Here is a 13,861-nt window from a genome sequence, read left to right as displayed (position 1 = left end):
CCAAAATCACAATGAAAATGTTTCTGCACCATCAGCATTTATTTGAACAAATAGGAATTGTAGGAGCAGCCTTTATTCATTTCATTGAACAGAATAAACATCTCAATAGAATTTCTTGCAGTTTTGCTGTTTTTTCACAGCTACATAAAACTTAGCAATGTATCACAGAAAGCATGCTTCAGGCAAGATATATTATATAGAGAAACACTAAAGCCTTAGAACATAACAAAATACTCTCCATCGAATATTGATAACTTTTGGATGCATACAGAGGCAAACTTTAACGTAAGCTATTAACCAGATGGACATGTTACAGACGTGCAGAAGTGGGAGGTCAATTAGGACTGATGTGGGATGTGTTCAGTTGTAAGGTGGTAACTGTATGAATTCCAGTGAGTTATGGAGGCTGTTATGGAGAATGTTCCAAACAAAAATCATTAAAGGGAATCGAGAAGATTGGACACTAGATCGATAAGCGGCACACCAGGTTCAGAGAGTCAGATGGAAGACCCCTGCTGTTCCATTTTATGATGTGTTCTTATCAGGAGGGAAATGACCTGGGTTTTCGGTAGAAATGAAAGTGAGATTGGTGAACAGAGGCTTTGAACCCAGAATGAATGTGAGATCAAATGTGACAATGTAAGGGGCGTAATGTGAGAGGCAGCACTGATTAAATATAGCTCAGAGAATTATTGATGACCTTTCCATCTATCACACAGAATATTTGACTTACTGACATCAGGGAGGTAGCACAAGAATATCAAAATCAGAACTGCCAGGCTGGGAAATAGCTTCTTCCCACAGGCTGTGAGATTGATGAACAGTATCTTGTCACCTCTTGTAAATGAAACAATTTAATAATTCCAAAATAATTATGCATGTTATATACCATATCTTTGTGTCTATATGCGATTATTATGTACCATGTATTATTTATCTATGTCTGTGCACCGTAATCAAGAGAAACAACATCATCTGGTTATACATGTACAGTCAGATAATAATAAACTTGAACTTGATTAGGCTGCAAAATGTAGACAGGAACTCACAGAGTTGTGGTAAGCAATTCAGATGGGAAGGTCTGATATTTTAGTAAAGCGGTAAGCCGCCTGGTCCTCAAGCCAGCCCTGCCATTCAACATGATCAATGTGGCCTCAACTCCTCTTCACTTCCTTCAATTTTTCAAAAGTGTATCTGCCCTCACATTAAATATTTCAAATGACCCAGCCTTCACAACCCTATGAAGTAGAGAATTTGAGAGATTTCCTAACCACGATTTGAAATGACCAGCTGCTTGACTATGTCTCTTATTCAAGTCTCTCACACTACAGAAAGTACCACAATATCTACCTTGCCATGCTACCACAGAATTTCACATATATATCTCAACAAGGACACCCCCTTATTCTTTTGAATGCAAAGAACAAAGCCCCAGTTTTGTCCCACAAATGTATTTCTCCCAAGAAGGCTTAGGAAGATTATCATCACATACTCCTGGAATGTCCTACAATAGACACCCTAGGACAATGTGGTGGAACAGCACATGATGCCTTCATGTGTATCTTTGAAAAGGAAATCCCATCAAGTTGCAAGAAGTACCTGGATTCATTTCATATGTGGCTCTGAAGTGGTTGCAACTGACAGACTGTTGATTCCTGTCACCCTTTTTAATTTACAGGAGGGCTGATATTTCTGAATAATTCTAAACACGAGAAAACATATTAAAACTGTTAACATGTATCAATTTTTCTTTAAAAATACTAAAAAAAAATCTAAAGCAGGATATTCAGAAGTTCCTTTAAAAATATAATAGAAAAATCAAAAAAATTTTGTCACATTAATCCTGTCATTCCATTTCTTCAAATGGTTTCCTGAGCAAAGGCCTGGAGAGGTGCTGTATGTTCTCATTGTGAAAAGTCTGATGTTAGATCATTGTTGGGAAATGTACAGCTGATTTGAGATTTTTGTGGAGAAATGCTGGCATCCCATAAATGTATCCGAATTATACCAATGGGACAAGTTCACTTCAATCCTAAAATCCTCAAGTCACCAGGGTCCTAAAAAAAATTGTGCATTAACTCAGATTCATGTATGTTTATATAACTTCTTGTTTCTGTTTTATCTGAAAGTTTTCCTCTGAGCTAATAAATGTTTTAAAGCTTTTGAAGAGCTGTTGTGAACTTATCCCTGTTAGCCAAAAGTTACAGTAGAAAACTCAATGTTTCTAAATAGCCCTCTGCCACCCTTCCTCAAGTTCCTTTCCCTTCCTTCTCCTATCAACGAGCTATTCTTTTTAATCCTCTGACCTCTTCCCCTTCTCAGCTTCTTTCTCTTCTACACTCCCACCTGTATCTACTTACTACCTCTTTTATGTCAGTCTGTGGTCCTTGTAATGATAGAGGGCTAGTGATCCTCCTGACCACTAGAGGGAGTCAGAGACTAGTTTGTTGCAGCTTTGATTGGATTTAAGATGCCTCTCTCTACACAATCTTGTGTACATCACATGGTACCAGGGGTGTGTAGAGTGTGTATCAGTCGATATCAGCAGAGAGATGGAAAGTGTGGAGCATTCTGATGCTGTAAATTTGACTAGAAATATCGACCACAAGTGGAGGCTGTTCAAACAAAGATTCATGCTGCACCTGGAAGCCATTGGACTCAATAACAGATCTGATGCACAGAAGATTGCATTCCTACTTATTGTGGTGAGACCTCTAGCACTAGAGGATTTCAATACATTTGTTTTTGCCAAGGCAGAAGTCCAGGGCAAGTTTGACAAGATTATCAAGATGTTTGATGAACACTGTTCACGAAAGAAAAATGAAACATTCGAGAGATACATATTTTGCTCTCGCATGCAGCTGCAGAGAGAGAGCTTTAATACTTTTTTTTACATAAGTGGACTTGAAATTAGAGGCAAGAAAATGCATTTTTGAGTCAATGAAAGATTCTGATCCATGAACCAAATGTGTTCTGGATTATTGAAGGTGAGAGAGGGTTCGATTATTGATAAGAAAGTGAGAGAGAGGTTGCTATGAGAGACAGAGCTTACTTTAGTTGGAGCTGTGAAGATATGCCATGCCAGTGAATTAGCTCTGCAGCATGCAAAAAAGTTCAGTGAGAGTGCAAAAGTCAGTGAAATGAAGGCATTTCCATAGTTACAGTGTGTGTCCATGCATATAAACAAAAAACAAAATATAGGAAACAACAAAAAGACAGAGACATTCAATTGCAAACGATATGGAACTCAACTTGCATTAAAATGATGCCCGCCTATGGAAAAGTCTTCAAAGGGCAGAATCATTACACAAAGCAATGTTTTTTCCATAGGGAAGCAAAATAGAAGTGCAAGTGTGTATTCTATACACACTATAGAACAGTGGTTAACTGCTCCCCTAAACTCACATTCTATCTTAAGCAATCCCTATGCCATAAGTGCTCTGTGATTGGTAATGGATTGCCTAAGGTGGTGTGTGTGAGTGGGAAGGGAAGCTTGAGAACCATTGCTCCAGACCCAATTGTTACTGAAATATTTTGCCTGAGAAAAATTGTCATTGCCCATTTCCTTTTGAGTTATGAAACCATGACATAATGAGTCATTTATAATTAAAACAGTGCTATTCAAATCTTTTTCTTTCCACTCACATAAACCAAGCATGAACAGAGTTGAGCAGGACAAGTGAACTGTGACATTACATACAAATTGAACAAATATTCCTTTCAAACTGGGTATAGGGGGAAAGGTCAATTTGATGTGTGAGCGCGACATCAAGGCAATGAAGATAAAGCCATACATATATGCAAATCTTGTACAGCTCAAAGCCTACAATGGACAGGGCATCAACACAAAATGTACATGTAAAGTCAATGTTAAAGATAAAGAGCACCACCTCAGGTTTGCAGTAGTTTCAGATGGACATGAATTACTGCTTGGTGACAAAGCATGTGAAAACTTAAGCCTAGCCAAGAGAGTGTACAACCAGGGAAACTTATTGTGTTACCTGATGTATTATCTAGAACAATGACACAGAGTGAAGCACACAATGAGAGTTCCAAAGAGACAGTCGTGAATCTCCACATGAACCTGATCACTGAATTGCTTCCTGTATCTGACATGAAATCCAAGCAGATCACACCTGAAACAGAAGGTAAATCAGAATCTGCTTGAAGGATGGCCTTGAGGTGAATGTCAGACATACTACAACATCAGAGCTGAGCTGAGTGTTGTCAATGTGCTTCTACTTAGACAGAGCAGAATTGTCATTCCTCAATCACAGAGACAGGAGATGCTGAAAAGGGTGTACTGAGGGGGACCTTGAAATGGAAAAATGCAAGAGGAGGGCCAGAACTGCTGTTTATTGGCCAAGGATAAATGCTGACATTGATAGGATGGTTTCAAGCTGTGAGACCTGTTTGAAACATCATGCAAAACAGACAAAGGAATCTATGATCATAACTGACATACCAGCAGAACCATGGCAGAAAGTTGGGACTGATCTGTTTCACATTACTTGCTGGCTATTGACTATCTATCAAACTATCTAGAGATTGCACTGCTTCCTAACATGTTTGCTGCTTGCATGATCAAATATGTGAAATGGATCCTTGCAAGACATGGAATTCTTCAAATTGTCTACAGTGACAATGGAGCATGCTGAAGTTGTAGAGAATTCCAGAAATTTGCAGAAGAATATGGTTTTCGGCATGTGACTTCAAGTCCTTTGCATCCCCAGTCAAATGGTAAAACAGAGAAAGGAGTTCATATAGTTAAACAGTTGCTCATGAAAGCACAAGACATAGGCTCAGATCTGTTTCTAGCTCTGCTAAGTTACAGAACTTCATCACTTGAATATGGCATGTCACCTGCTGAGCTTTTGATGGGACATAGACTACACACCACACTTCCCTACTCTACAGGCCCAGACAAGAAAAGAGATATTGAAGATGTCAAATGGAAACCAAAGCATCTGCAATGGAAACAAAAAGCAAATTATGACAAGTCAGCAAGAAGCTTAGGGCCACTGGCACAACATGACACAGTGAGACTCAGAGATTCCAACTCTTGGGACAGAAAGGCCACTGCTCTGGAGGAAGTAAATCCAAGATCCAACACTGTCAGAACAGAGGATAGTCAAACACTGAGGAGGAATCAAAAAACCCTGCAAGAAACACTACAGGAACAGACAAATGCAGAAGATCCAGCCTGCCCAGCAACAGAAGAAACACCACCAGTTCTGGACAGTCGTGACCAGCAGAAGCCACACAAGCACCTGTGTTAAAAAGATCTACACATTATCAAGGAACCTCAGAGACTGAATCTCTAATAGAAAAAGAACTGCACACTTTAAAAAGTTTGTGCTGCTGATGTTTGTGTTTACATTTGTGTTGAACTTTAAATTGAAATGAATACTGTATTAGTGTGTCATGTTGTTAGATTAAGCATCTCAAGGAAAGGGGATGTAGTGATAGATTGCTAGTGATCTTCTTAACTCCTGGAGGGAGTCTAAGACTAGTTTGTTGCAGCTCATGGATTCAAGATGGATGCCTCCACACAGTCTTGTGCACTTTAGCGAATAAAGTAAAATAACCTGTTTCTTTATTACAATAAAAGAAACATCACACTCCTCTCTTTTCCTTTTCTACCCACCCTCTTACAAATTTCAAAATTCCTGACAAAGGGCTCAGGCCCGACACTTCCTCTGGAAGGATGTTGCATCACCTGCTGAGTTCTTCCAGCACTTTTCTGAACTGCACTGAGTTCTTCCAGTATCAGCAGATTTTTTTTGTTTACAACCTTTTTATTTCCAAATGAGGCAAACTGCACTAATAATCCTCAGGATTTTTTTAAAAAAGATCGCTGTTCGCACATAAAAAAGTAATTTTATTAAATTCAATAAAGACCAGCTTTATATGCATAAAATAATTAGCAATCATTGGATCCAATGGTAACAGAGATACTATTAAATAATGGCTTTGGGGCAATTTCAAAAGATAAACTATCAGACATATTAACACCTCAATGCAATAACAATGTGAATATAAATAGCATTTGAACAATATAATTGATGAACCCCTTTGGCATAGATTTTTTTAAAAATATAGTAAAACAAACAGAAATAACACATTTCAACCGATGATTTTCTTTGCTGAATCTTTCTTTAATATTGCACTTGAAGGCTGGCTGACCCAATGGGAAAATGAAAGGTAATCTTTCTTGAGATTCAAAGCACATGATTTTTGTTGCAGAACCATGCCAGTAAAGGATCAATAAATCCAAACCTTGCTTGAATGTTTTCGGAGGATATTCCATGCCTTATCATTCAAATCCAACAAGTTTAGCATGCGAGACGTCCGTTTTACTTCTGGTGATTCAAGGCAACCTCATTGATTAAGTCCAATAACTTACAAAAGGTCGGTCGCCCTTCTGGTTTCTGAAAGATAATTTGAAAGCATATTAGAATATTACAAGCACTACTAACCGGTTTTCAGTGACACTGGTACCATTTCAAACCCCAAATCTTGTATCATTGATGACTCACTACTAAGAATCAGAGTGAGGAAGAAGAACCAACTCTGGGAAAATTGTACCTTAATCTTTGTACAGCCTGTGTTCCCTCAACAATGCTTGTGTTTTTAATGCACACATGAAGTTAAATGAACAGATATCTCTGCTTTAGAAATCGGCACAGACAGAGTTATCTAAATAAAGCAAAATTCAAATGATGAATCTCCTACAATTCAGGCAAAATTCATAAAAATGATGGCTTTGGTGTTGGTGTAAATTAAAAGACAGTACTTATCTCCCAATAAATTAACAATGTTATAATAGAAGTCATTTAATTAAGTCTCAACATTTCTGCTGTATCATAATGTAAATTTGCAAGGTTGAGATCAATGTTAATGTTTCAGTATAAAGTATATATTTATTTCACAACAACATTTACTATTACAATTGCTTTTAATTAATACTAAATCCTTTGGCAAAAATTCAAACAGTGAAAGACTCCCTAAAACACAGAATCCCCCACCTTCAAACTGTGTGGGAAAGGCTGGGGTGGTGGAATAAATCTTCAGGGATGTTTCTTCAATGCTACCTCATCACCCAGACACTCAATGCCACTTAATAGATCAAATAGATTTTTGGATCAGCCCCATGCCAATACCAGGTGAAGACTATAAAAGTCTGACAAGAAATAAAAACTTTGATTTTTATTTTTCAATGGAAAAATGAGACTTCTTCAATAAAATATCAGTGCCTTATGGATTGACGAGTGATTTTTGTTAATGTTTTGGTTTCAATTCAAACCACAAGGAAACACAGGGCTGCTTAAGGGAAAAATAAGGAGCTTTAGCATTCTTCAGAAATACCGCACTCATTGTACAGGAGTGGCATTTAGTCAATAATCCATCTGCAATAGGTCAGGGTAGAGCTCAGGTGAAACTGGGTGGGCTCCTCAGCTTCCAAGTCCTCCTCAGTGAAAGTTCTTCATCCACATCAGAAAATTATAGATCTACAGCAATTTTACATAAAATAACCCGGTGAATCGACGATGATTCAAATGATTTGCTTCGCAATGGTGAAAACAATGCAGGTAGAGAGATGGAAAGGGAACGAACCTCATGCCAGCAGCTGTACATGATCTGATAGACTGCGGGCGATGCATGGGATGGTCGGTAAAGCCGCTCCCCTCGTGATATCTCATCAACAACCTCAGCATTTGATTTATTCTCAAAGGGCATTCTACCCTCAGTAAAAACTTCCCACATCAAGACTCCTAAAGAAAAAAAACAAGCAGTGAGTTAGCTAAAGAGTCTTCCAAATTCACTCCAATAGAGGCGAAGTAGTGGAGATTTGAATCTAGAAATTCGTTTGGTCTGTTCCTAGCCAGCAAGTTGCACCTAGTCCTGAAATGGACCTCAGTGATTTTGCTGCTGCTACTGGGCTGTTTTTAAAAAATGACCAGTTATCCGAAAATATTGTTCATCCAAAATAGGCCCATTTTGGATAATGCACACAATAATTTAGGGGTGGCACAGTTAGTGCCACGCTGTTATAGTGCCAGTGATTGGGACTGAGGAGCGAATCCCAAGCTGTGTGTAAGGAGTTTGTACATTCTCCTCTTGTCTGCATATAGGTTTTCTCAGGGTGCTCCGGTTTCCTTTCACCATTCAAACATACCTGGGTTGTAGGCCAATTGGGTGTAATTGGATGCCATGGCCTCATGTGGCAAAAGGCCCTGTTACCATGCTGTATGTCTAAATTACATTAAAATAATTAAGGTAACTAAGCTGGATCAGAAGTTAAAATATTTGCTTTATCCTGATAATCAAACTAACCCAATGTGAAGCCTTATGATTTCAGATTTTTATAATGGATGTTTAGGATTGACCCACAGATTTAGCAATTTACATCAGCACTTCCCATCTTGCCCATGGCTACACTTACCCCATATGTAAAGAACCAAATGATATCACCACTCTTTCAAATTCACAGTTGACAAGTGATTCACTCTTTATGGATTTGATTTATTTCCGGTTAAAAATACTTTCAACCACAAGTTAATTTTAATAAGAAGAAAATGACTTACCAAATGACCAGACATCTGATTTACTGCTGAATTTAGAAAAGTGGAAGACTTCAGGTGGTGACCATTTTACAGGAAACTTGGAGCCACTTGAGCTGGTGTATTCATCGTCAAGTACATACCTTAAAGAGAATAACCATAAATTTTAAATACATAAGCATTTTTAAAAATTCTAATTAAAAATTTAATAAGAAGCCAATTCATACACAAGGCCAGATATAGGAGCAGTAGCAGCCCATCTTGCCCACTCTACCATTCCATCAGGAGCTGATCCATTCTCTCACTCAGCCCCACTACCCCCTCCCCTCCCTTTTCCCCATAACCTTTGATACCCTGACTATTCAGATACCCATCAGTCTCTGCCTTAAATACATCTGGCCTTCTCAGCTGTCCTTGGCAGCAGATTCTATAGATTCACCATTCTCTGGCTAAAGCAATTACTCCACACCTCTGATTTAAATGGGTGCCCGTCAATCCTGAGATTCTGCCCTCTTGTCCTTGACCTCCCCTACCATGTGAAACAGTTTTGCAACATCTACTCTTCCAACATTCAAATTGCTTCCCCCTCATTCATCTGAACTCCAAGGAGGACAGTCCCAGAGCCATCAAACTTTCCTCATATGCTACAAGTTCAGATAATGACTAAAATTGCACCTTTTTGAAATTTAGTACTTTTAAATTCGCAAAACCTAAGTTAGCCAAAGTTTAATTATGAAGTTATTAAAATGATAAAAAAATTATTTATACCATTAATTTTCATGTTTTCTCTTAAATCTTGTGGGCTCTTTATGCAACTGCCTAGGTTCCAGCAGAGAACAAAGAATCCCAATGGAAAATAATCCCAAAATAGCTAACATCCTATTTCATGAATACTCAGAACAAATAACCAAGCAGATTAAATAGATACAAGATATTTTAGTATATTTTTTAAGAAAGTAGGTTAAAAATATGGGCAGTGCCCAGGTGAGAAATGTCTGTAAAATGGATTTCTCTACAAGTTGGAAATATCTGCTTTCTGGAGTAATCCATACTATATAGTCTTCATATACTTACTCTCACTCTTTACTTCAGTGACTTCAATCACCCAGAACACTACCCATAATTGAACTAGTGGAATATATACTGTATCCAGTTATTACTGATGAAGCTTATTATTATTGTTAGTAGTTTGAAAATGATTTTAAAATATACAGGAGAATTTATATATTGAATTTCCATAGGTCAGGTCATTTGTAACCTGTGGACCCCCTGCATATGGTGAAAATCCGAGGAAGTACAGTTCTGTAGCAGTGGGGTTATGTATCAAAATGGCTAAAATATTAATTAGAGACATTATATTGCTGGATAAATCCTTCATGCACTTGTACACTTCACTTGTGAATCTGCAAGGAGAATCACCTTCATCCAGTATTCCCATTGTGGCCGCCCCTACATTGGAGAGACTGAACGCAGACTGGGGGACTGTATCGTTGAGCATCTTTGCTCTGTTCATTACAATATCAGGGATCTCCCAGTAGCCATTTTAATTCTGCACTCCATTCCCACACATGTCTATTCATGGCCTCAATACACTGCCAAAACGAGACTACCTACAAATCTGAGGAGCAACACCTAATATTCTGTCTGGGACCTCTCCTACCAGATGGCATTGACATAGACTTCTAATTTCTATTGAACCCCTCTCAAGGCTCTCTTGTTCCTTATTCTTCCTTTCCTCCAGCTACCCATCCCCCTTCCCTTTTCTCTCCATTCAGAGAGCAATCCCCACCATCATTTGTCAGATTTTTTTCTCTTCTACCCTCCTACCTGAGACTTCTTCCCTGTTGGCCTTTGCTCCTTCCTCTGCCCACTCCTCCCTCACCCTTTTATTCAGGCGCCTACCTTTTCTTTGCTTATACCTTGTCAAAGGGCTCAGGCCTGAAATGCTGGTTACCCTTCACTTCCTATAGATGCAGAGTTTCCTCCGCACTTTGAAATTAATTGTTTTTTTAAAGGAGCCAATGAGCGTTTGAGTTGCATCATTTGTGTCTCCAAAAATAATAGGAAAATACACTGAATTAATTTTTCCAAACTTAGTAATGAATGAATGAATTGTGAATCAGAGTCCAAAATTCAAATAGAAGTAAATAGGGGGGAATTTTTGTTATTTGTGGAGATAAGGAAATGCAAAATGCAAAATATAGCAAAGATAAAAATACATAACTGACCTTTTGGGCTTGACCGCTTCATCAAGGTATGAAAGAGGATGGTGGGTGGGGGTGGGAGAATGGCGTGGTGACAAAGGGATAATAGGTGGTATAGGGAAAGAGGGGACAGCAGCGATCGGGGGTGAAGGGAAAACTGGAAAAACTGGAACAGAGGGGAAAGAAAAGGCAAGCTGGTTAGCAGAAAGCAGACAAGTCGATGTTCATGCCATCTGGATGGAGAGCACCCAGATGGAAAATAAGGAGCTGTTCCTCCAATCTGCAGGTGGGCAGGGTCGGACAGTCCATAAGGCCACGAACAGACATATGAGCTTAGGAGTGTGACTCAGAATTGAAATGGTTGGCAACTGGGAGGTCTTTGTTGTGGCAGAGGGTGACTGGGCGCTCAGCAAAGTGATCTGCCAATCTGAGACCGGTCTCTCTGATGTGGAGAAGGCCACAAAGGGAGCACCAGATGCAGTAAATAACTTCTGTGTGTTGTATACTTAAGATGTCCATGACTATTTTGTTGCTAGGAGCATGAATGCTGTAATGGCCATATCACATTCATGAGTGGTGCATGTGCACAGATGCATTAATGTATTGTTACACACGGCAGTAAACATGGTGTAATTACAACAAGAAAATTAGCTGTAAATCGCATCTCTCAAGTACTTTATTTTGTCCTCCCACTTAAAAAAGGGACGCGACATGGTGGCAACGGTGGCTGATGTGGAAAACCATGCCATACAGATGATTTTGGATCCCGACAAACACTAGAAATCCACTCAAAAAAAAATAATCACCTGATCGCTAGTGTGAAAAGAAATGGCTACTGCCACGGCAGCAGCATAGCACCCAGTAATGGACTTCAAAGCTCATGATGTTGTAGAAACCTTCAAGAAATTTCAGCAGGAACTGGCCTTCAAAAGCTTCGTTAAAAGGGGTCACACGGGAGGAAAAGGTTAGTTATATCCTTCTCTGGATGGGGGAATGAGGACTAGACCTTTTCAACAGCTGGGTGCTTGCTGAGACAGACAAGAATGATCTGCAGAATATGTCTGAGAAATTCTCCTCTCACCTGAAACCTAGATCTAACCACAGAATCAAACGACACGAATTCCAGAGCCTAAAGCAAGAGCTCGATGAGACGGTGGATAATTTCCTCACTAGGCTGAAGGATGTTGCCACAAAATGCAAATTCAAGGAAATTGAAGAAGGCCTAGTCAACCAACTGATCTGGGGAAGCACCCATCCTGAAGTACAAAAGGCTCTTATAAGGAAGGATAGCTTCAAGCTGGCAGATGCAGTAGACACATCTAGAATGTTTGAGGCCACCAGGAGGCAAATGCAGCCCCACTCTGTACAGGCCAACACACAACAAAGAGATAGAAGGGTCGATGCTATAAAGGACACACCAAGAAAGCCACAAACCCCCAAAATCTGCAGGAACTATGGCAGACTACACCCCCTTGATGACCAAAAGAAATGTCCCACATATGGTTCTAAAAACAGGATCTGTGGGAAATCCAATAACTGGGAAAAGATAAGCAGGTCTGGTACAAGGAAAACAAAAATGGCAGTGAAGAAAGGATACAAGCAGAAAATAGATTATCTCGATGGAAGTGAGAATGGTGACTCCAACACACTGATGCTAGACATAGAAACAATTCACCTTCACAAGAAGTCAAAGAGTAAAAATGAAGAGACAAATGTGTTGCACATTATGATCCAAGTAAAGAGAATAATTAGAAACAGGCCCAAAATATTCAACCTGAAAGTAAAGATGGACGCTGGGTCACAAAGCAACGTCCTTCCACTCAGACTCGATCACCAGATGTTCCCTGAAAACATAATTAAGGCATACGAGAGGCTGTTAATGTCACACTCACAGCCTGTGATGGACCCGTGATCAAACAGCTTTGAAAAACCAAAATCAGAGGGTGTCATAAAGGAAAGAACATCACGTGTACATTCTTCATGGCAGACACTGACAGATCAGAAATTCTGATTCTGAATAGGAGTCTGGAGTTACAGTTAATCTCCATAAACCAAGAGATGCAAGAAAATGTCCAAGAGAATCAACAATGACACCCTTCTTGAGTACTGCCCCCCGATTACAAACAAAGCTGAGCTCATGAACATGGGCCCTGAATGCTTCAATAGTACAGTTGGGTGCTTTGGAGACTTCGAGTACCACATCACCTTAGACCCAGACTGTAAACCAATTGTCCATGCTCCAAGGAAAATGCCAATAGAGATTTTTTTTAAAAGCTAGAGCAAGAACTGAAAGAAATGGAGGACAAGCAAGTGATAGCAAAAGTAATGAGCCGACTACTGGGTAAATTCCATAGTGGTGAAGGAAAAAAATCGAATGCCCACTCGAAGATATGCCTGGACCCTGAAGTCTTAAACCTAGTCATCGAGAGGTGTCACTACCCAACACCGACACTGACAGGCATTACACCAGAACTAGCAGGGTCCAAAATCTTCAGCAAGTTAGATGCTAAGAATGGATATTGGAACGTGAAGCTGGATCACGAATCAAAACTGCTTCACAACATTCAATGATCAATTTGGTCATTACAAGTTCCTGCAACTATCTTTTGGCCTTAAGTGAGCTAGGATGTATTTCAACAGAAGATTGATGAGATCTACAGGGGATGCAAGGGGTCTGTTGGCATTGCAGACAATATCCAGGTCTATGATAGAGATGAAAAAATTGCAAGAAGCCATGGAGAAAAACAAGAGGGGCCAGCATCAAACTTAATGCAGACAAATGCATCGTTAAGGAGAAGGAGTGCCAATTCTTCAGAATGTGTACACACTTGATGGGGTCAAGCCAAGACCAGAGTAGGTCACAGCCATTGCCAAGAAGGAACACCCAAAGGGCAAAAAGGAGCTAAAAAGCTTCCTCGGTTTGATCCAGTATGAGCTCTTTCATCTCACACATGTCAGACCTCACAGACAACCTCAGAGAGCTGCGGAAAGATGATGTGGAGTTTCAGTGGTCACCATCACATCAAAGAAGTTTTGACCAGCTCAGAGACATAGTTTGCAGAGAAATGAAACTGAACTATTATGACAGTTAAA

At 39.5% G+C, this 13,861-nt stretch overlaps 1 protein-coding gene across 1 annotated transcript in view; it reads right to left on the bottom strand.

Annotated features, from left to right (window-relative positions):
* Nucleotides 1–57: 57 nt before the first annotated feature.
* LOC138757435 (tyrosine-protein kinase Tec-like) overlaps nucleotides 58–13,861 on the bottom strand; it is a 63,882-nt gene continuing 50,078 nt past the window's right edge. The window contains exons 13-15 of the mRNA XM_069924709.1: nucleotides 8,589–8,707; nucleotides 7,618–7,775; nucleotides 58–6,431 (exon numbers count right to left, since the gene is read on the bottom strand). Coding sequence (XP_069780810.1) covers nucleotides 6,357–6,431; nucleotides 7,618–7,775; nucleotides 8,589–8,707 — 352 coding nt within the window. The 3' untranslated portion in view covers nucleotides 58–6,356. The remainder of the gene's footprint in view (nucleotides 6,432–7,617; nucleotides 7,776–8,588; nucleotides 8,708–13,861) is intronic.

This window comes from Narcine bancroftii, chromosome 3, assembly GCF_036971445.1.
Source record: "Narcine bancroftii isolate sNarBan1 chromosome 3, sNarBan1.hap1, whole genome shotgun sequence".
Classification (NCBI taxonomy): domain Eukaryota; kingdom Metazoa; phylum Chordata; class Chondrichthyes; order Torpediniformes; family Narcinidae; genus Narcine; species Narcine bancroftii.
Note: the sequence above shows the minus strand (reverse complement) of the source record. Positions and strands in the feature narration are given on the sequence as shown.